Raw genomic sequence first — 23141 nt, forward strand, 5'->3', positions numbered from 1 at the left:
CGCTCCCGCCGCACCCCGCTCCCAGGCACTTCTGGAGCTGGGAGGGCGGCGCGGGGGCCGGCCCGCCTTCCTCCTAGCCGCCCGCGGCGTTCCAGCGGCAGGCGCACGCCGCGATGGCAGCGGCTGAGCGGGGCTGAGCCCGCCACCCGCCGCAGCCGTGGGCTCCTCCGGCCCCAGCCATGGCGAAGCAGTACGATGTGCTGTTCCGGCTGCTGCTGATCGGGGACTCCGGGGTGGGCAAGACTTGTCTGCTGTGCCGCTTCACCGACAACGAGTTCCATTCCTCGCACATCTCCACCATCGGTAAGGGGCGGTGGCCGAGGGGCGCCCCACCCTCCCCGCCGCCACCACCTGCCCGGTGGCCCCTTCCCCTTCCCCACCCAGGCCGGGAGGAATTGCTCGCCTCCTCCGCTGAAGGCGGGAGGCGAGAGGCTAGGACGAGCTCACGAATCCCTAGGTGAGGGGCCCCCGGCTGGGGACCTGAGCCTCGGTTCCTGGAGGTGAGGGGTCCCTGCTGCTGTCTGTGACTGGAGATGGGTTCTCCGGGCTCGCTCTGGGGAGCCTTCCCACGGAAGCCGAGACTACTGGCGCGGATGTAGGCCTGGGTACCCTGAGCTGGGGCAGCCAGGATCTTAACCACTGAAATGACACCCCCACACCCCCAGGTAGAGAAGGGGGGAATTAAAGCTTTTGCTTGAGGAGTTCACAGTGCGGAGCCAAGTCACTGACTCACTGGGTACACCCCCCCTCCCCGTTCAGGGGTGACCCAGTGTGGATCCTGGAGTGGGAAGAAGGGAGGGAGGGGCCAAAGAGGTTGAGTCTCTAGGGCACAGCTGTGAAGGTAAGCCACAAGGTGGGACACCTGGAGAAGGGCACCTGAGATGCCCACGGTCTGCGAAACCGACACTTACTAGCCAGTTCTGGGAAAGCAGTTGACTGAAGCACCCGTTTTGAAAGAGGCTGGGGAACATCAGGACCACTTGGCCAGACGGGTCAGAAGGCAGGCAGGACCCACCTTAGAGAATACATCTCCTTGATCCAGCCATGTGGGGCCTGTACTTAGAGGGACAGGCCTGGTGGCATCGCAGACAGGACTCTGATGGGATCACTTGTTCTGGCAGGGGATGGTGGCCTCCCCTCTGAGGGGCGCCTCTTCTGCGAGGTCTGAGTGGAGGGAATTCCACCCACATCTAACAGGCCCCCTGATTGATGTCCACAAGAGCCTCAGCACTGCCCAGGTCCCCCTCCTGCCAGCCGGGGCCCTGGCACTCCATGACTCTTGAAGCTTCTGCCCTGCCTCCCAGCACACACTTCTTGCCAAGGGAGAAGAGAGAGCAGGTGGTGCCAGGAGGAACAGGGCCTCACAGTTAAGAGGCAGTCTTTGTTGTCAGACCTGCAGACCTTGCTTTGGGGCAACATGACCTTGAGGATCACTTAAGCTTCTGACCTCCAGTCTCTCCTGTGTGGAATGGGAATGACAATAGTACCTGCCTACCAAGGTGCTGTGAGGATCAATGAGATAATGTTTGTAAAAGCACGTGGCACAGACTCAGACACGTGGTGAAACAGCATAATGCCAGTGGCGTCGTTACTGTCACCATTCTTGACCTCCTAGGGGCTCAGAAGCTGTAAGGTAGGCTCCCAAGAGGCCCAGGAGTTGGATGAGAGACACCTCACAGGGATGGGTGAGACACACAGGCCAGGAGAGGGCTGCACGCCTGTGGGGAAGGCTCAGGGGGAAGAGGAGGCCTTGGGGAAGGGGCCTGGGAGTGAGGAGGGAGTGGCTGAGGAACCAGATGGCATATGAGGACAGGTGCAGGTTAGGTGTGGGGGCAAAAGGCAGCAGGTTAACACTTAAGGAAACTTCCCGTGATTATTTAGGGGGATGGGCTGGTGCCAGGTGCTGCTGAGCTATCGCAATGGGCAGGGGGCAGCCTGGCGGCCCCTGGCTTTTACCCGAAGAGCAGGAGTTTGCACCTTGGTATCCTGATGACATCTCAAGTCCTAGGAGGGACCAGAGTTTTTCCTTCGAGAGCTTTATTCCCCCATCTCTCTTCAGGAGCTCTCAGGCTCCTGCTCAGTGCTGTGGGGGAGCTAGTCTCCCCTAGGAGATGTAGCCCCCTTTTCCACAGACAAATGAGTGAACTGCCATTTCTGACACACCGAGACAGCCCTCCTGGGGCTTGTTCTTGCCTTAGACCCCTGACCCCCATATTGCTGGTTACCAGCCCTTCTTAATGTACCTTCTACCTTGTCTTGGCCCATCGTAGACGTTTTCCCAGCTAGACAGGTAAACGTGTCGTTTTCCCTCCAGGTCACAGGGACGTCTCAGGTTCTGTTTGGGGCTGACCACTTTGTGGGCAGAGGTGAATCAGTGAACTGGCGGACATGTTTCTACAGCATCCCAGCCCCTCTGTTCCCACAAAGCCCTTGGCATTTTGACCTAAAACCTGGAGCCCATTTTTCTAGTTTTTTCTCAGCTTCTGATGGCTGGGTCCCCCCCATCCCCCAGAATACAGAGGACTGTTTCGGAGTTTGGAGTCTGTGGAAGAGAAAGAACCCTGTCTTTCTTCACATCAGCCTCTTAAAATGTTTCTTAAATGCCTTCTTGTTGAAAGCTTATTCTGCCTCATCTTGGGCATGTTTTCAGCATTAACTAAGACTTGGGGAAGGAGTGGGATGATCAGGAAAAGCTCTTCCCTTTTCTGGGTATAGAACGTTTTCCTTGGAGAAGGAAGGGGCAGCCAGGAGGCAAATCAAGAAGCCAAGGAAATGGGCACGACCAGGTCGTAGCCCTTCATTTTTCTGGTCAAAACTGTGCCCGTGTCCTGTAGGGAGACTCGGTGCTGAGACCTGGAGATTCCAAGGTGAATAATGTGTGTCCCGTCTCTCCAGCTGCTCCTTGTCTAAGGCATGTTGCTGGCATTGATCTAGTCACCTTTTTGGGAGCTGCTTTTGTGCATGGAGAAAATGGGGCAACTCACCAAGCAGTGCCAGGACAGAGTTCAGATTCTTGGACCACGTTGGTGTCGCCTAGGCTGATACTTTTGTGAGTTACTACTTATGCTACTTCCTATAGGATCCTGTGACGTTGGAGAAATGGCCTGCCAGGGAGCAGTGAGGAGACCTCCCAGATAGGCACTGACCACCCCTCTTTTTTCCAGTCAGCAGGTAGCCAGGTGGCCCTGCAGCTGGCCCTGCACCACCGGTCCCACGACGTGGTGCAGAGGTGGGCAGCCGGCGCCTTAATATTTTCTGCTGTTTCCTGACAAGACTGTCTTACCTGTTAAATCAATTGAGCAGTAATGACAAAGCACCGTGCCAAGCATTTAGAGACAAATTGCTTTGTGCCTTCCCCTGCCCGCAGAAGCCTGTCATCTAGTTGGGGAGGCAAGACAAGCCAAAAGAGCCTTGGCCACAAGACAACATGTCTGTGAGCTCTCAGTGAAGGCTCATCCAGGGTAGGGGATCCACGGTGGTCACGATGGCTGCTCTTCACGAAGGTCTCCCGGTTGTTGTCAGCATCTGAACCATGAGGTGAGACTATGCGTGAGGCAGCCAGTGCGCAGTGAGGGGACTGTGAGTGCCATTGCTAGAACCAAGTGCTAGAGGAGGCTGGAGAAGCAGGGGGCCCTGTGGACCAGGAGTCACAGGGAAGCTCCAGGTGGAGGGGAAGCTGAAGCTGAAGCCGCGTTGCCGTGTGGGATGCTCTTCGGCTCCTGTAGGGGGAGGAGCAGATGGTGTCGCCCCAGCAGGGACAACAGAGGTGGGAATTTGGTGGGTGTTCATGCGACTCGGGGCAGTCTGGCTGGAACAGAAGGGGCTTTGGAGAAAGAGGAAGAACATTCCTCTGTTTGTCTCTCTGTCTCCCAAACTTGAAGGTGAGACCAAATCTTATTCCTCTGTGTTTTCAGTCCTAGTGCATGGCCAGGAACAATCTCCATCAATGTTGAATGAATGAGTGAATGAATGAATGAGTGAGGGCATTGAGGGCCTGGCTGAGTGGGGTGGAACTTGAGCCTTCACAACAGTATAGGAAGTTTCTGAGCAACTTCTGATGTGGTGAAAAAGGCGCTCAGGGTGGCGGCCAGAAGAGGGGACCAGACGTGCAGCAGCAGGCCAGTCAGGGGCTATGGTAGTATCCGGGCACGAAGGGACCTCTCAGCCCTGCCTACCCCCTCCTGGGGCACCAACTGCAAACTCTGTATCAGCACCTGTTCTCCGTTCCCACTGAGCAACCTGGCAACTTCTGAAGGGGCCTCAGCTGATGTGTGCTGCCTGCCTAGGCAAGGAGACCCAGGAGCAAGTAGGAGGGGTGGAGAGGTCCTATCCTATGTAGACATCTGTGTGTCTGGACTTTGGGTTTCCATTCTGCGTGGCAGCCAGGGGGACCGCCCATGAGTTGACTTTCTCCTGCGCATCCTTGGTCTTCCCTGAGTCCACCTGCCCCTGGGCTCTACACCGTGTGTTTGGAAGGCCACATTCAGCTGCACCCCTCTGTGTTCTGTGATTTTCCAGTTTGGCTGGTTGAACTTCTGTGGCTTCAGGGCTGCTTTCTCAGGAAGTTCTGTTCGAACTGGAGTCTGGGCACCTGGGGCAAGGACATGTGGGTGACCAAAGGGGAGGAAGAAGGCTGAAGGTTGGCCACAGAGGAGAGCCTGGAATCAGGTCCTGGAATCAGGCCAATGCTTGGGTGCTGGGGTCTGTGGGCCTCAGACCAAGGCGTTGTGTGCCTGTGCTACGTGACACCATGGGAGGTCTGGGCCAGTCCCTGCCCCAGCGCCAGGCAGCCTGAGCCAGGTGTCTTCCCAGAGGTTCCCACAGCCCCCAAGAAAGGAAGGGAAGGTGAGGTGCCATGAATAGAATGAAAGGGGCACACATGTAAATGCGAATAGTAGGGAATATTTGGGTTCCTTAGTGACCCATGTTGTTAATTCATTAATGCTCTAAGTTCTTAGAGAAAATTAGGAGAATGCATTTCTAGCCATTAGTTACTGCACTTTAGGTAGTAAATATATACCAGTACCAAACTTCTCTAAAGGTACCGCAGTACATCCACTAAAGTTAACCACACACACGCAAAGGGTGTGCCACATCTTATATGTAAATTGGGAATCGAGTCCATTCACCAAATTTCAAACCGATGTTTACTAATAATTTTATGACAGAATGTGAAGTGGGTAAATTAGATACATTAGCATATTATTATTTAATGTATTTATCACTGGCTCTTTTACATGCTTTAGTCTGGTTAATATATTTAAATTTGCTTTCTTTTCCTCTCTCTGAAGGCTCTGTTTGTACTGTTTTATGACACTGTTGTAAACTTCAACTATATCAATAAAAAACAAGTTTAAAAAAAGAAAGCAAAGAGCACAGACAAGCTGTGTGAGGTTCCCGTGGACTTGCTGGCTCCACCACCCTCAGACATTTATTCAGCATCTCTGTGCCTGGGTTTTTCATCTGTAAATTGGGGATAATAGCAGAACCTTCCTTAAGGGTCATTGTGAAGATTAAAGAGGCTAAAAAAAAGGATAGCTGCTCTTATTATATGTTTATTATTATTAATTTTTCCTAGCTTATAAGAAAGTTGCAGAGATGAATAAACACATGCATTTGGTTGCTGAACATCGCTCTGTGCCTCTCGCTGTGTGAGGAGCTGGGGACACAGCAGTGAATGGCACAGAACAGAGTTGGGGCACCATCGTCTCACTTCCCAGGGAGCACAGGAGTAGCTCTGACTTTCATTTCCACACCTGGGCCAGTTTCCCCCTTGGCCCTGGCAGCCCCAGGACTGAGAAGAAAGAGTTGGTGACCAGGTGTGAAGGAATAGGGAGAGAGGTGACCCTAGAGGGGTTGGGGGTGGCTCTGGCTCAAGGCGCTGGTCTCTGCCAAGTGTCACTCTCCCTCAGGCCGCTGTTCTGCCTGCCCCCTTTTCCAAGGTCATGATCCCTGATAATGGCTCTGAAACCCTCAGAGGATTTCATTTGTGCTGCTCTGTGCACCTGTGCCCCCTTCACAGCTCTGCAGATTCGCCCACGGCTTTGAGCGCCCTGATTCCTGCTCCTTCTTCCTCCTCCCAGCCTCCTCCCGCTCCCCAGACAGCTTGGTGATGAGCTTTATAACATGAAAGTCGATATTTGGCCATTACCCTTCTTCCCCGATTGCCAGCTCTTCTCAGAGTGCCTTCTTCTGTAATCTAATATTTGTGCCTGTTTCCCTGTGAAACTGCCAACTTACTGCGGAGGCCTCTGACCTCTCCTTGGCTCTTCTGCCTGGGCAGTGTGCTTTGTCAAGGGGGCCACAGAACTTCCTGGACATGTAAGTCCTCCCGAGGACAAGGAAGCAGCTAATCATCAGCCCTACTTTATAACTGGGGAAAGTGGGGCCCCGAGCTGGGTGATGACTCATGCCTTGTGTGCAGGTTGCCCAAACTCGAATCTTCTCCTCTACTCTAGTTTCTCCACACTGGCTTTGTGCGCGCCCTTGCTCATCCTGGAGGGCCCTTCCACAGGTTGCCAAGCAGAACCTCCCTGGGCCCTTCTGAGGGCTCTGGGATGGGGGGTCGGGGGGGCAGCTGTGCCTCTGCTGCTGGCCTTGGTCCCTCTGGGGGACAGTTGGGGTGTGATTGAGGAGTCCCACTGGGGGACCTTTGAGGATGAGAGCTGATTGTTGCTCTCGTGTTACTGTTTTGATAACATATTTACCGAGAACTCGGTGACCAGGGCACCGTGATCCACAGAGGGGCCAGGCCGTTGGCCTCCTTCATTGCTCTTCCTGATTAAAGTCTTCTCTCCACTCTTCTTCTGGCGTGTGCTGGTTTCATTTATTCACTCCCTTGCTCACTCGTTCATTTTTTATCCTTTCATTTATTCAATCTGTTGAAAAGTATGTAATGACTACTACCAGGTGACGAGAATATGAAGTGGATAAGATGCTATTTTGCCCTCTGGGAGCCGCCAGTGCAGATGGGGAGTCAGGCTTCCAAACAGACAACCGGAATTTTGTGCAAATGCAATGTCAATGTGCTTTGGAATCACAGAGGAGTGACAACTTCCTCCTGGGGAGGCTGGTGAAAGCTTCACAGAGGAAGTGACATTTGAGTGGGGCCTTGGAGACAGAGAAGGCCTCCCCCGGGGAGAAGCAGTGGGGAGGAGGCGCTGCCTTCCGCCTGGCTGGGCCAGCTGGTGGCGGCCAGGTCCTGAGCAGACCAGCTTCAGTTCCACTCAATCCTCATGAGGCTCTTTGTGAGGGGAAATGCATTTGGAGGCCCTGTCCCCTTTAAAATGTTTGCTCCTGAGGCTCCTGGCCTCAGTATCTTCCTCCTTAAACCTGTGCTGCCCGGGAAGGGACTCAAGAGGAGGAGAGGGGCAGGAGCAAGGGGTCAGTGCCATTTGACCACCCAGCAGCAGGCTGAGGAGGGCGAGGCCTAGGGCAGGGGTCTGCCAGAGTGGAGGGGGACAGGGTGAGCTGGAGCTCATGGCACATGTCACAGAGGCCCCGCGGAGGCCTGTGCACGTAACAGTGGACATGGTATGGGTGAGTGAACCAACATTTCCTGAGCATCTACTTAAAATTTTATTTATTTATTTGTTTTTAGAGAGAGGTGAAGGGAGGGAGAAAGAGAGGAAGAGAAACATAGATCCGTTGCCTCTTACACCTGCCCCCACTGGGGACAAACCCTCAGCTAGGCATGTGCCCTGACCTGGAAGCGAACCAGCAACCTTTTGCTCTTTAGGATGACGCTCAACCAACTGAGCCACATTGGTCAGGGCCCTGAGCACCTACTTTGTGTATGTCCTATATACACAGAAATAGTGTGCTTTATACACAGGGCAGGGCAGAGGTATAAAGTGGGAGGTACAAAGTGGCCTTGCTAGTGTTTGAGAAGTTTCTCGGCACATTCTTCAGGCTAGAGCCTGCAAACAAGTGTGCGTGTGTGCATACATGGGTGCACATGTACGCAAGTGAGGGTGGGTGCCCATGAGATCCAAGGGAAGTCGGGCCTCGCTGTGCTTTTTCTCTTTATAACCAAGGAAGGAATAACGCTGCTTCCTCTTACTTTTCTCTTCTGAGAAACTGTAAGTTTGAGTGGAATGCGTTCCTGTCTGAGGGATGTTTGCTGCTTTCCCTGCCTGGGCCCCGGATCCTTCAGTTCGTCTCCCTCCTGCTACCTTACTGTCATTCAGGTCTTAGCTCAGATGTCACCTGCTTTAAAAGGTCTTCTTTTACCGGCTGATCTGAAGGCACTTGCGTGCATCTCTCCACCGTCTTCCCCATCATTCTGCTTTTGCCTCTTAACAGCACTCTGAAATTACTTATTGGTCATGTGCGATCTGCTTGCCCACTCGAATAGAAGCTTTCTGAGGACAGGATCTCCCTGTGCTGTTCACTGCTGTGACTGCTAAGCTTAGTTCCAGACACACAATCACACAGTAGGCACTCACTAACTGTTTGTTTGAGTGAATGAATGAGTGAAGAATGAATCAAATGAGTGGATGGATGCATTTTCCTAGAGGACTTTTGCTCTTCCCTGAGGGAAGTCACAACCAGTATTGGTTTCTTGGGTCTCTTAAGACCACGAGAGACTCACTGCGCTACATGTGTCTGGGACTTGGAGGAAAGGGGGAGAATCCTGTAAAGGGGAGCTGTTTCCAGTAGCTTGCAGCCCTTCTGCTCAGATGTACGTCATAGGAGAAGCTCAGATGTCTGAGGGAGCAAGAACGTGCTCCCGCGATCCCTGTGTGAGTGGGTCCTCTTCGCTGTATGAAGAGACAAGGGGTTGGTATCTTAGGCTAAGGTCCGTTTTGCCGGTTGCACGGGGTCACTGCTGGTGTCAGAGGATGCCCCTCAGCCCGGGCCAGGCTGCGGGAGCGATGTAGGACCACCTCACGGCTGGGGGCGCTGGAGTGGGGAGCTCCTGGGGCTCCAGGACTGGGGATGTGCATTCCCTCCAGCCTCATGGGAGTCCAGGCTTGACTGGGAAGCCCTCCTACATGATAAAAGCCCCCAGATTCCTGGGTTTTTAAAGACTGACCCTTGAGATTTTATGTGAAGGCCTCTGGAGTTGTCCTGGTCCCCATATCACCACTGTCCTTCCATGTTGAGGTCATCTGTGTGCGTCTTGAAAAAAAGAAGAGGGGTAGAGTATATTCTGCAATCCCCAGTCTTTCTTGTGGATGGGCGTCCTAATCAGACCTTTGGCCCCAGTGCCCTGGAGGTTAAAACTTGGTCTTGGTGGTGGAAGGTCAGGATTCTGCCTGCCAAAGACCAGGGTCTTCTCTTCATTTCTGCTTCCCATCACTGCCAGCGCCAGGCGGTGTGAAGGTCGATGAAGCCTGTGCACAGAGAGCCTGGGTGGAGCCGGCATGAGGGGCAGTCAGTCTGCAAGTGGGCAAGAGGAAGAAGTCAGTCGGTGTGGAGTCCCACAGACGGTGAGGAAGAAAGTCCCCAGGCCGAAGGGAGGAAGAGGATACAGCAGGTGGCAGGTCCAGGGCAAAGATGCTGTCCCCTAACCACCCATCTAAATGGCACGAGGGGCATTTGTGTGCCAGGAGCCCTTGTCTTGAATCTCCTCTTGAGCTCTGCCTCTCAGCTCTCCCTCCCTTGCTCCCCTCAGTATTCTTCCCCACTTGTCCCTCAGTTAGGGGAAATGGCGTTATGGGCTCCTAGTGTTATTGGTTTCTCTGGCTGAGAGGAGGTGGCTTTGAATGCGAATCACTCTGATGCCTTGTATGGGGTGGCAAAGTCAGGCGGCCACCTCCCCACAGGGCCCGCCTATCCCTAAACTTGTCTTGGGGTGACTCAGGTGACCTCTTTGGAGGTGACTTCCTGCCACAGCCCCCGTGAATCCCACATGTCCAGCACATGCTGGTTTCTTAGGGGAGAGAGGCCCCGGGCCTTCCGGGCCTGGTAACCGGAGCCAGCATGGCTCCAGGGATTGGGTGTCTGCCTTGGGTTTCAGGTGTATTAGGTTGTTCCTGTCGTGGCATCTCGTTGCTCCTGAAAAGGCTCAGGTCACCGTGCTGGTCCTTTGGGCTGTGGTTGATCATGGTGATAATTTGGCACCCAGAAGAGCCCTGTTTCCACTGGAAGCATGTGGCACTTGGCAGACAGGCAGGTCGGCACCTGACATTAACCCATGAGGTACTGGCCCACCAACAGGCATAGCCTGGCTTTTCCAGAATTTAGGTCGTAGCCGGACTCCCAGGGGCCATCTGGGATCCCTGGTGGGTGGCATTTCCTCCTTTTGTTAAAACCGCTCCAGCTGAGTGCTGGCTCTCCACCTCCCCTCCCCACCGTGAGCCTGCCTACCTCCCAGAGCGCTCCCATTCCTCAAGCTGGGCCCCTGGGCCCCTGGGCCCCCTCGGCTCATCTTCCCCGAGGGAGCTGACATTTAATAAAGCTCTATGTGCCAGGCCCTGAGCAATGCGCAGTCCTCACAAAAACTCCCTGACGTGGGGACCGTCACCCCCGTTTGGTAGGCAAGGAAACAGAATCCAAGAGAGGCTACACAGCTTTCCCAAGACCACACAGGTGATTCGTGGTAGAGGCAGGTTGGAGCCAAACTCTGACCTCACAGCTATGTTCTGAATGCCCACACCACCGTTTTCTGAGCCGTACTTTTTCTGAACACGCGGAAAAGCCGTACACGCTGGAGAGCCGGACTCCCTGCTTGCCAGGGCTCTCTCTGGAGGCAGACAGCGATGGTAAGGAGTGCTCTTTCCCCTGGATGTGCCCATTCCCTTCTCTCCACAGTCCTCACGGCCCCTCCACTGCTAGACCTTAGCGGGTGGTCAGCTGGGCCCTGCCTTCGTGCCCAAGGCTCCAATCTCAGGAGCCAAGCATGTGCGGCGCCTGCTCCCCTGGCCTGTCCCTCTGACCGGACCTTAGCCCCCTGGGCCCGGAGGACGGCCCCGCCTGTCCTCCCAGTTCTCTGACAGCAGCTGCCACCGTGCTCCAGTGCTCTGGGTGTGGCCTGGCAGTTGCTGGAGGAACAGTGGCCACACTGCCAGGGACACAGCAGGAAGAGCCAGAGGCCACTGGTAGATCAGGACCTGGCACTGCCACTTAACTGAGGGGCTTTTCTTGCTGGTGTCTGTGAAGCATTCAGAAGGCCGGACACCTGTCCTTGCTCTTGATCTGCCGGCACCCAGCCCTCCGTACCTTACGCTCTCTCGGGGGCCGGGGATTACCGCTGATGGAACTGCCACTTTATGCCTGGCACTGGATGGAGGCAGAATTTTAAAAATCAACAAACAACAAACCTGTTCAATACAAAGTATATTATCTTCCCTTACATACTAGCTGGGGCTAGAAGACAGACAAATAGGAGGTATTAAGGAACAGGGTACACCATTTAGAAGTCTTCCTCGCAGTCCCAGCCTTGAAGTGTCTTGCCTGCCAGCTGGGTGAGGGCAGTGGGTAGCCGTTAGGCAGCAGGTGACAGTCACGGGCTGTGACTCTTTGGGCATCCTGAGGTGCTAAGAAAATGGGGCGCTATGAGGCTAGACAGTGGGGTCTGGTGTGGACGGTGGCTGTGCTGGGACACAGCACCCTGAGTCTCACTCCAGCCGGCACGTTGGGTCTTAGGCATTCCCTGCTTCCCTGCTCACCTGTCTGCCTCATGCTTCTCATTACCAACTGGCCAGTCCCCTCTGCACCTTCTGGAGGGAGCTGGTTTGATTGGCTTAGCTAACTCCCCTGGTCCCTTTTGGCCAGGTCACCTTGTGAGTCACCAGCAAACCCAGTGGTGGGCTTCCTTTTGGTAAGATATCCACCCCCGGTCTAGTCAGGGTTGCTTTTCTGCAGAGAACACGCAGAACTGATGCTTCGGGCTGGGCAGTCCCAACCAGAAAAGGACACTGGGTGAGGCGGCCACCATGATGGACATGTCTGAGGTACCGCTCGCCATGCTTTCCACATGTGGTGGGGAGGGGCCCCATCTTCTTGACTTTCTCCTCCCAGGCTCCAAGGTCTCTGGGAACTTCTGCTGGAGCTGCGTGGAGAGGGTTTGCTTGCTTCTTCACATCTGCGTCTCCCCTCTGTCAGGGAAGAGAAGCAGGCCCTCTTACGGAGACACGGAGGTGGCACTGTCCAGGGTGTTGCTTCTGGGCTTAGTGGATGCTCAAGGAGCAAGGGGTTCCCTGAAAATAGGGCACAGTGGGTTTGCCCTGTGTGTGCCTACTGCTCACTTCTAGATGCCTCGTAACACCAGAACAGGCGTGGGCTCTGCTGGGGCATGATAGAAAAGTCCCCACAGCCTCGAGAGTCAGGCGGCCACTGGTCAAGCGAGGAGTACCCTGGGGAGGTTCTAAAGAGACTGGTGTCCAGCTCTGGCTCAGCCATAAGATGTGGGAATGTGAGTGGGATCCTTGGCCTCTCTGTGTCTCCCAATGGTAGTCCCCACTCCTCCCTGCTTCATGGGCCTAAGAACTGAGGGCTCTGGGTTCCTTGGCCAGGGGTGTGCTGGTGTTATGAGCACAGTCGGGAGCCTTGGGTGTGGTTTTGCCTAAAGATGGGCCAGACAGTGGTTCTCATACCGTGTGTGTCTGAGATTTAGTAGGGCTGGGTGGGCCCAGAGAATCTGCATTTCTCACAAGTCCCGACTGATGCTGAGGCTGCAGGTCCTGGGCCCACACTCTGAGGAGCACGGTCCCAGAAGCTGCTGTCTGAAGTGTGCTCCATGGACCAGTGGCATCAGCCTTATCTGGATGGAGGCCTAACGCAGCATCTCAGGCCTCATCTACCACCCACTGGGTCAGAATCTGCGTCTTGACCCAATCGCCACGTATCTGCTTGCACCTTCAAGTTTGAGATGTGCTCCCTTGGAGGAGCCAGGATGAGTGCACACTGCGGGTGGAGGTGGATGAAGAATCTCTCTCCTTCCTGGGGTTCTGAAGATGCAGCAGCCAGGGGTGGAACAGTCAGGATGAGCGCCCAGAGGGGGCTGATGAGGACAGCTGAGGGGGAGACTTGGGAAGAGGAGAGAACTCTTCCTGCCCCAGATAAGGTGAGAAACACCAGGAAATTCCGAGGAAATGAGGTGGGCCTCAGAGAAAAGGCTTCAACAGGCAGCCTTCATCGGACAGGGGCACGGTATTCTCTTGAATGCCTCCAGCTGTGGGCAGGGGCGCACTGGGACTGAAGCCTTCAGTGGGGAGGACAGCGGCTGTCAGGGATGTGAGGGGTGACCACACATTGAATGGACAGGTTGCTGAGCAGCCGTGAGGCCCAGCCGCGGTGACAGAGCACGTGTCTGCAGGGACTAAACAAGGCCAGCGTTGTGACTTCATCCTGCTCAGCAGGGGAAGGAACTGACCGCCATGCAGGGGTACAGCAGGGGCCACCAGCGGGCACAGGTCACAGCGGGCCAGGGCTTGACCAGCAGGGTGGACCCAGAGGAAGGCACAAAGTGTGTGGGAGTAGAGTATCAGGAATAGATTCTACCAGAAGACCCTGGGGCCATTAATCTTCAAATGTTAAAAAAAAGATGGGGAGCGGGTGGAAGAGGAAAATCCACCAGAAGGCATAGACTTTCTCTGTTTCTTCCTTAGTGCGTATGAAGAGACGAAACTGGAGGATCTGACTTCTCAGAGATGCTAAAACAAATGTTACTGAGTGGTCGGGAGGGCCTGGGTTACAAGATGGTGGGGGTGCTGTGAGCCCCCAGAGTTCTTCAGCTTCGATCCCCAGCCACACAGCTAAGAGGTGAAGGAGAGGAGAAGGAACCCAAGCCCAGCTCGCACTGCCAGGGTCCTTGCGTTTCTCTCGTCTGCCCTGCCTCTTGTAACAGCCTGCGTTCACTCTTCAGCAGGTTCCCCTGGTGTTGGAGTCTCCTCCCCCAGCGCAGCCCTTCTCAAGGACGGCAAACCGAGTGCAGTTGAGGCCTCTGTGCCTAATTAACATACGACATACGAGTCTCCGTCATTCCCTCTAGAAACAGCGGGAGGGGTGGCATGGGCCATGGTCTCAAACAGGCCTCTGCTGGGGCCGTGCTGACCTTAGGTTGGTGATGTCATTCCCTGGGCCTTTGTCTCTTTCCCACTAAGCTCCAAAAGGACCACATGCCATTTTGCCACTCTCTGCAGCTAGCGCTGTGCAGGGCACAAAGCAAGTCCCCACAGAAGTTGGTGAAATAAAGCAAGTGGAACCTTCTCTCTCCACCCCGAGCCCCTTTGTGACCACTTTGCACAAACAAGGCACTATCCCTGACCAGGCTTGCTGGGCTAGTGTGAGGGCGAGCTAGGTCTGTTCCAAAATGAACCACACTGCCGGTCCTCCTGGGCGGAAGGGACTGTTCCACGAGGGACACAGAATTTTTTGCATTCCCTTTGATGCCAGGTACTGGGAAGAGGCAAATTCTTGACAACGGTTTGCCTGGGTGGGGGGTGTGAGCATGCTGCTGCCCCCCGCCCCGAGGCCAGGTGCCGCCTCCTTGTTTCACCCTCCTCTCCTCACCTCTCAGCGCACTTGGGAGGGTGGCTGCCAGGCATTGTCCGCTTGGAAAAGTACAGCTGCATAGATACGAATCAGCGTGGGCAGCGAGAATGATTCACGTCTGACCAATTCAATTTAGTTCGGGTTGTCTGTTTCGAACCTTTTTCTCCTTCTAATTAAATGATGATTGGTCTCAAGGGTGGGAGGAAGAGCCTAACCTTAATCCGTCTGAATCTGTGGACAGTAGGGATAGGATGGGTAAGGGGAAAAGCGTTATTGTTAGCAAAGGACCAATTCCCCGGGTGGAATGGCCACTATGGGGGCATTCCAGCACCTTTGGGGTCTTCAGGACTGCGCTGTGCAGCCTGGTGACTACAGTCCCAGACTCTGGCCTTCCCAGGTTCTCCACCCCAAAACTGGTTAACAAGGCCCATTCCTGACTTGTCTCTGGGGAGTACACGGAGACTTAAGCTTAATTAACCTACTGGAGACAGCTCCCGAATCTCTGGGCACGGTGCCTGGGCACAGTCAGCGCTGAGGAGAGGCGCGGCGATAAAAACTCTCGGCTCATCACTGATTCCAGCGCATGTGCTGCTGGTGGTGCTGACTCGTCTCGCTGCAGATTTCCTCAAATATGTGTTCTGTCCCGGGCTGGTTTGCCAAATCCCTTATGAGTCCCTCGTGTTGTGGCAGCTTAGCTCCTCAAGCCTGAGAACCCCATTTGTCTTCCTCTCCCTCCCCCAACGACATGCTGGGCCACTGCCTCTTCACCTGGTCCCTGGTGGTCACTCGCGAGCTCGCACTGTGAATGAGACAATGCTGGAGCGTAATGAGAGCTGTAGTCGATTGAATAGCCGCCGGGTGCCAGGCACTCTGTGCCACGTGGTCTTCTCAGCAGCCCTCTGAAATGATTGGTAATGTCCCCATTCTGCTGATGAGGAAATGTAGGCTCAAAGAAGCAAAGTGCCCAAAGTCTTAGCTATGAGTTAAGTAGCTAGAGTCAGAATTCAAGGTCAGGCCTGAGTTCAGAGCCCAGGCTCCTGGCAAACAGCAGTGCCTCCCACAGTAAACCAGTCAGTCAACCGCAGATCCACCCAGCAAAGGGGCACCAGGGGCTTCATATACCCCAAGGAGCGGAAACAGCCCTCTTCTCTCCAGGGTCCATGTGCCGTCCCCACATGCCCCTGTGACAATGCTGTCACCCATCCTGGTTAGTAATAAGGCAGGGAGAGAAAAACTCAGGCCCAGGAGGGAAAAACGCAGTGGTTCTTTCTGGAAGTATAACTAGGAAGACATCACATGTGAACAGTGACACACGTTTGGGTAAGGGAGGCAGCGATGGAGTGGATTCCCTCATATTCACTGATATTCACTTTCTGTGCCCCCAATCCCTTTACTGCTGGCAGCTCCCTCAAAGGGGAAGGGAAGCCCCATTCAAAGCCTCAGACAGTTCTTTGGGGTCAGTTTCTGGTTCAGGAAGGCCCTTGCTTCATGCCGTCTTTCTGCCCGTTTAAACCAGAGGAAAGCCCTTTAAGTGTGAGTGCCCTGGGCCATCTCTGTCAGTTCTCAGGGGTTTCTCAGTTCCTAACTTTCTTGCTTTCTTCCTTTCCCCAGGTGTTGACTTTAAGATGAAGACCATAGAGGTAGACGGCATCAAAGTGCGGATACAGATTTGGTGAGTTGGGTGGGAGCGAGGGCCTGGGGCTGCTCCCTACCTGTCACTGCCATGAGTCAAATCCTGGGGCTTCGCCTGGGACAACTGGCTAACTGACTGGTAGAGAGAAACAGAAGTCTCAGCGCCCATCTCCTGTGCCCATGAGCCTTAATCTCTGATCTCATTCTTGAGAACCTTTGCAGGATTGACCACAAGTCACCAAAAAGCAGGAATTAGAAGAATTGGCAGACTAACCACTATGGGTTTGTCTTAGAATAAGGCTTGGTCCTTGGGCTGTGCCGCCTTAGGATTGGAAGGAGCAAGGGCTATGCACCCCATCATTCCGTTTCGGGTGGGAGCCTGGTGAGAGTTGTCAGGGCAGTATGGTGCAGTTCCCACGAGGAGCCACAGGGGGCTGCTGTGGCTCTCTGGCCTGCCCTCCTGGTGGCACTCCCTGCCTTTGCCAAGCGGGGCAGCTGTCTCCCAATCTCAGATTGGTGTGGGCGTTGCCTTCAGAGGCCCCCTAGGGTCTGGAAGTGTAGCTGTCCAACCAGCCTGGTCACACGGGCCAAATTCTAGAGAGTTGTCAAGGCCCAGTTATGGCTGTGGCTTCTGGTGCAGATGTATTTGAAGAGGCACCACCAGCCCTGCAGCACCGGGTGCCCAGGCATCTCCCCTGCATGTATGTTCAGATCCCCTTAGAGACCAAAGCTCCACTGGTTTTTCACCCTACGGCTCCCCAGTTTTACTGCATGCGCGCAGGGTCTCCCAGCTCCTGTTCCTCCCCCTTCACCTGCCTCTGTGGTCCCTGCCCTTCTGAGGGACTGGCTTTCCACTGCAGGGACACAGCGGGGCAGGAGAGATATCAGACCATCACCAAGCAGTACTATCGACGAGCCCAGGTGAGCAGCCATTTTCAGGGTTTAGAGGTGGGGTGCTCCCACCCACATTCCTAGCTCTGCTGTTTGAGATACCTGTGCCACTCACCCCCAAGAAAGGGCCCTAGGCGGGGAGCCTCAGGGCAGTCTCTCAGTTGTTTGCCAGCCATTCATTCCTCAGTTACTGCCTGAGCATTCAGTCCACCATGTCCCCTGCCCTCACCCCCCACCCTGGGCCAAAGACCCAGGCCAAAGTATTTGGTGGGGGGTTCTGTGGAGGGCCTAGGAAGCAATAGTTTTGAGGGTCTGGGACAGAAAAAGATATTTCTGGGTGCTGAAGGGTCCTCACTACGCTAAGCAGAGAGCTTGGAGAGCGGGATGCAGCATTTAAAGTACCACATCCGCCTCTGGCCCCTTGACTGTGCACGCTCCCTTTGTGTATCTACCTCCCCCACCTCTCTCTCTGCTCTCTCTCTCAGGGAATATTTTTAGTCTACGACATTAGCAGCGAGCGCTCTTACCAGCACATCATGAAGTGGGTCAGTGATGTGGATGAGGTAGGAGATGCTGCCTCCCTGTTGTGGTCGGGGAGGGCCTCAGAAGGGAAGGCAGAGGGAGGGCCAGATGGCAAAGGCCGAAGCTCCCAGGGTTGGTGAGTAAATGCTCCCAGGAAGCCTGGCTTCCACAGCCCAGGGGAAGACCTCTGGGCGAGTATGACATGGGGGGGAAGCCGAGCTGCCAGGCCCTCCATGCCCTGTGCGCTGCCGCTGTCAGACTTGATTCTTCCCAGAAGTGAGTTCGGTCAGAGCCTGCCCTGTGAACAGACTCTTTCCTGAAATCTCAGGGCTCTGCCATGATAGCTGTGGAGCCTTGGGCAAGCCATCTGAACTCTCTTGCGTCCACAGTTCCTTATCTGTAGAATGAGGGACTGGACTCAATGTCCTTTCCAGCTCGGATACCAGTCGTCCAATCCAAGGAAGCACTAGAATTAGCCAGTGTGTTTCCTTCCCTAAGCTGTCCCCATGACACCCCTCTGGGACCTCTGGGGTCAGCCATGGTTCTTGAAGGAGCCTGGTACCTGCACCCAGTCAGGCCACTCTGTCCCTAGGGCTCTTAAATTTGGTGCTGTTGAGGAGGCCAGTGTAGGTGGTGTGGTGGGAATATGGGAGGGACAGCACTCACCAGTGGTTCTGCCTGTCCTTTGTCCCCAGTATGCGCCAGAAGGTGTCCAGAAGATCCTTATAGGAAATAAGGCTGATGAAGAGCAGAAACGGCAGGTGGGAAGAGAGCAAGGGCAGCAGGTAAGTGCAGTGAGCTGGCTGAGTCCGTCCCTGGGGATTTCTGCTACCTTCCAGTCCTGAGACTTGGGACCCAGGGTTCTCGCTCCACCATCAGGCACCCTTACACCTCTGTCGTAGCCTAGGACACTGGGTGAGTTGCATCCTTGAGAGTTGGCTTTTTTACCTTCAGGACAGTGATACGGGGTCCATCCTGATACAAAGACCTCTTGGGAAGCAACTCTCCGAGCTCAGAGTCCCCCAGGGCAAAATTACCTCTGCTTACAAGCTTATCCGGTATTAGTGGTGAGGAAAGGCTTCAAGCTGCTGACTCTCTGGCAGCGTCCAGGCATAGCTGCCACCTTACAGCCATCCACCCCCTCCACACCCACTCCCTGTCCTCCTTACACTTGCAAGAGGAAGGAAGGTAAGTGAGGGAACGAAGGGCCCAGACTCCTACGCCTTGGGGGCAGAGAGGGTAAGAGGAGGGTGCTTAGGGGTTGTCAAGCATACAGGGAGACCATCCTCCCAGAGAATAGAAAGAGAGGCGGATACCACTGGGACAAGAGTCATCCATCTACTCCAAGGGCTTCAAGAGATTTTTTCTACCTCTTCAGTCAATAGCATTCCTTTAACATTGAAAATAAAGTTGATGGGTTTTTTTAGTATTAAAAAATACTACCTAGTCACTGAAGGACTTGAATGTAGAAGCAGACTCACTGTAATAATAGTATTTGTGGAGCACTCTATATGCTAAGCAAGTGCTTTGAGATGGGTGGCCCCATTTAATCACTTCATAGCCTTGGTTAATAGACACTGTCATCCCCCTTAACAGATGACAAAGGTGGGACTTAGGATAAATATCTTGTCCAAGGTCATACAGCCATTAAGTGGCAGGACTGATATTCAAGTCAGGCCTCTTTGACTCCCAAGCCTAGGTTTTTCTTAATTTACCATATTGCTACAACATTCTGGTATCTGACTCTGGTGTGTGTGTGTGTGTGTGTGTGTGTACGCTAGCCTGTGTCTTAGAAGGAGCTCTTAGCCTCAGCCAAACAGTTACCTGCTCTGAGAAATTGTCACAACACAGCCCAAGCTGTGAGGGCAATGGCAGAAGTATGTGCCCGGTGCTATGGGCACCTCCCTTCCCTCACTGATTCCCTTTCAGGAATGTTCTTCTCTTGCAGCTGGCTAAGGAGTATGGCATGGACTTCTATGAAACAAGTGCCTGCACCAACCTCAACATTAAAGAGGTGAGGACTCTGAAGCCCAGCTGCCCTCTGTCTCTGGTGAAGGCTGGAGTGGGGAAGCCAGAGGGAGAGGGGGCAACTGGGAGCCAACATGAGACCCTGCCCTTGGGCATTACAGGGTTGCACGAGGGAAAGGAGGGAAGACCGGACTAACCTGTGCCCCCCGGTTTCTCCCCAGTCTTTCACACGTCTGACGGAGCTGGTGCTGCAGGCCCATAGGAAGGAGCTAGATGGTCTCCGGACACGTGCCAGCAACGAGTTGGCACTGGCAGAGCTTGAGGAGGATGAGAGCAAACCTGAGGGCTCAGTGAACTCTTCCAAAACCTGCTGGTGCTGAGGGTCCTACGTGGAGCGCCCACAAGTCCCCCCTCCCCTCAGGAGGCCTGCGGGCAGACAGGGAGTCTGGGCTTTGCCCTGCTTCTCTCATTTGGGCGACCCTGTGGGATATCAGTAGCTGCTGCTCCCTCTGCCTGGCCCTGAGAGCGACTCCGGAGCGACCTGGCTGTCCTCTCTGAGCAGCCTCTGCCCCAGCCCCGCCCCCGGAGTGGCATCTTCAGTCCCATTCCCTAGCTGCAGGCCTGCTCTGAGCCCCAGGTGCGCCTGAGCACCCTCAATGCCCAGCTCCCCAGGCAACAGCCTGTCCAGAGCCAAGGCCACTTCAAGGCTCCTTCGCAGTGCATCTCGTCTCCTGTCTGCTTTTTTTCTCTTCTTCCCTCTTCTCTTTGTCCCCTGAAGCCCTTTTCCCTGTGTGGCCTGCTTTGTGGCTGCTGATGCAGCATCGTTCTTTCTTTTCCTCCGAACCCCGTCCGAGGAAATGGACTCAGGCTTATGGGGACGTTCCGTCTCTGCTCCTGGGAGAACCTTCACCCTGCTTTGTGAGTGGGCCAAAGGTGATGGGGTGCCTCTTCCCATCCTCTGCTCCCCACCGCCCGTTCTTGTGCCATGGGCCTGCCTCCCCCGTGACCTGGGAAAGTGGAACATCGAGGTAGGAAGGAAACACCAAACGCGGTCCCTCGCCTGGGGCTGCGCTACCTCTCCCTGCCGCCCCCTTCCACTCCAGCTTTGGCCGTGCTTGCCTACCTGCCCACCTGCCTCTCAGGGAACTGAGCTTGGAGGCAGGTGCTTCAGAGAAGAAAAAAAATGATGAGGGGCGGCAGGGGTAAAAATCACCTCCATTCTCTACCTCCCACTCAGTGTGTACACAGTTTCTCCCACCTGGGCTCTTGAATTTAAAGACGTGAACCAAAGCCTGAGGGTACTGCAGGGGCAAGGAGAGCCCCGAGGGAGTGGCTGACAAGCCAACTCAGAAAGAGGAGTATTTGTAAATGAAGGAATAGTTACTATAAATCAAGTTAATAGCAAGAGAGAGCAGGCCAGAGACAGCAGTTTGCAAACCAAAGGAAACATGGGCTCCCTGGGCCCCACCTTCCAGTTCTTGTCTAAGAAGAGCATTTCCCCACAGCTCCCTGGCAGGTGAGAGGTGGGGCTTCACAGAACCCAGCCTCCAGCCCACGGCTTTCCTGAGACCCAGAGTTTGTGGCAGAAGAGCAGTGGCTTCACGGGAGAAAAGGAAGCAGGCCTTGCTCAGTGCTGTCCTCTTCAGCCTCTGGACAGAGTGCAGAGTGCCCACCTTGCCCTGCTAGTCCCTGAGGGGGAGCCTCCAGGGGTTGCCACCTGGCCCGAGGGCACTGTGGCTACAGGGGGAGGGAGCAGGGCTCCTCCGGAGCTCGTTGTCCGGGGAGAAGGGTTTTAACCCGCAGAGCCCAGGGAGAAGCACGTGAGTTACCAGCCCTAGCCGGGCTCCTCCCACCTTCCTCAGGAGGAGCCTTCCCAAGCTCCACGTTATCCGTGCTGCATGGCTGGGGCTGGAGCCAGAAAACCACTGGGCCTTGAGCATTCACCAACTATGGACCAAAATTCAGGGCACCCCCATGCGAAGGATTAGGAGCCCCACTTCCTTACTCCAAAAAAGTGGGGAGATGAGAGCATCAAACCTTTCCTTCAGCCTCTTATCAAACCAGGAGGTGGTGGCCGAGGACATGGGAACGGGTATGGGTTGCACAGTGGAAGGAAAGAGGCAGAAATAGTTATAAGTCTGATGAGAAAGGTAGACAGCTGACTCTAGGATGAAGTCATTAGCGTGGCTAGGGTTGCTTCCTTGAGGACTCCTCAGGTGTCAGGACAGAATCAGCATCGCCCTGGGGGTGGGGAGGTCGGTGATGCCGGCCCTCAACCCAGACTTCAGAAAGGGGAAGTCATACTCGTTTTGGCTTCAACTTGTGTGTAGTGTTGCAGCTCTCCCTGCCGATCAGGCAGAGTGTTATGGCCTTTCCCCAACCCCCTTGGGACAGAGGGACTCGATTTTAACTGTACTAGGGGTTCTGGAAGGGAAGCCAAGGGGTCAAGAGTCGTGGCCTGAGTGGCCCCATTCTAGGACCACAGCTGCGGAAGGTATGGGGGTGGGAAGAGGGTTGGAATGTTAGGGGGCAGTTACTCTCAACAGGTACCAGAGTCGGCTGCTCACCCCAACTGCTGCAGTGCAGGAGGCGGCCTGGGGTCTGGCATTAGGCCCGCACTGTTGAGCAGGTGCTCCTGCCTGTTTACTCCTCACCACCTCTGCACCTGCTGCCCTGAGACTCAGCCCAGCCCCAGGCCCTTCACCTGCTCCTGAGCCCCCCCCCCATCTCCCTGTGACGGGTGAACTTTGTGTACTGTGTCTCGGGTCCAGTATATGAATTGTGAGCAGGGTTCATTATTTTAAACACAGATGTTTACAAAATAAAGAATATTTCAAACCGCAGGTATGGGTGCCTGTATGCATCCCTGGGAGTGGGTCTCCCTCAGACCCTGGCAGTTAAGGGGAAACGATGGCAGTAGAATGACAGTGGGAGTGACAAATGTCTTCCATTTTATACCTTGCCTAATGCTACCTGCAGGGAAGCCCCAAGCAAAGCCTCCATTGCTCCGTGATGGGCCTACACTGCGGAAATGAGACTGAGCGAAGTCATGGAGACGATGAGTATCTCTGTCTCAGCGAGTCTCTAAAGCTAAGAAGGTTCTCACCTGTCAGATGGAACAGACACAGGCCTTCCTGAAAGCATGAGGGGGATTCAGTCAGCTTTTAGAAGTTCATTTCAGCCCTGTGATTGAGTGTTCTCGGGGAACAAGGCAGACTGGAGTCTCAGAGGTGTGTGTGTGGAGGGGTGGGGGCAGTGGTAGCTATCGAATGCTATACCTTGGGACACAGAGTTGATGGGAGAGGTGGAGAATGTTTGAGGGTAAGGATCAGTTGAAGAAGGAAGGAGTAAAACAAGGCAGGGCAGTAGTCTGAGATCTTAACCTGCACCTTCCAGCTTACAGAGTGCTTGCAATGCTTTATTTCCTCCATCCCAACTACACCTGTGTGAGATAAGGAGGGCGATTGTCCTGGTTCAACAGATAAGGAAATGGGTGCCTAGGGGCCCCAAGGAACTGTGGCAGAGTCATGACTAGGGACAACGGAAGTGAAATCTCTGGAGGGGAAAGCGTTGCTACCTCTATGCAGGGAAGTCTCTATAAGCAATTCTCATTTGCCACCAGAGTTGCAAACCACTGCTGTAAGCTGTCTGCCTGCTAAGCCCCTGCAGTTTCCAGAATAACTGCT

At 54.6% G+C, this 23141-nt stretch overlaps 1 protein-coding gene across 1 annotated transcript; it reads left to right on the plus strand.

Moving 5' to 3' along the window:
* Positions 1-33: 33 nt before the first annotated feature.
* On the plus strand, positions 34-22298 carry RAB15 (RAB15, member RAS oncogene family). Its single transcript, XM_037031367.1, has 7 exons — positions 34-303; positions 16054-16114; positions 16935-16995; positions 17451-17528; positions 18183-18272; positions 19436-19501; positions 19677-22298. The coding sequence occupies exons 1-7, from the start codon at positions 180-182 to the stop codon at positions 19833-19835; spliced, it is 639 nt and encodes a 212-aa protein (XP_036887262.1). The 5' UTR covers positions 34-179; the 3' UTR covers positions 19836-22298.
* Positions 22299-23141: the final 843 nt, after the last annotated feature.

Source organism: Sturnira hondurensis, unplaced genomic scaffold, assembly GCF_014824575.4.
Source record: "Sturnira hondurensis isolate 20B ecotype Veracruz unplaced genomic scaffold, ASM1482457v3 Scaffold0021143, whole genome shotgun sequence".
Taxonomy (NCBI): domain Eukaryota; kingdom Metazoa; phylum Chordata; class Mammalia; order Chiroptera; family Phyllostomidae; genus Sturnira; species Sturnira hondurensis.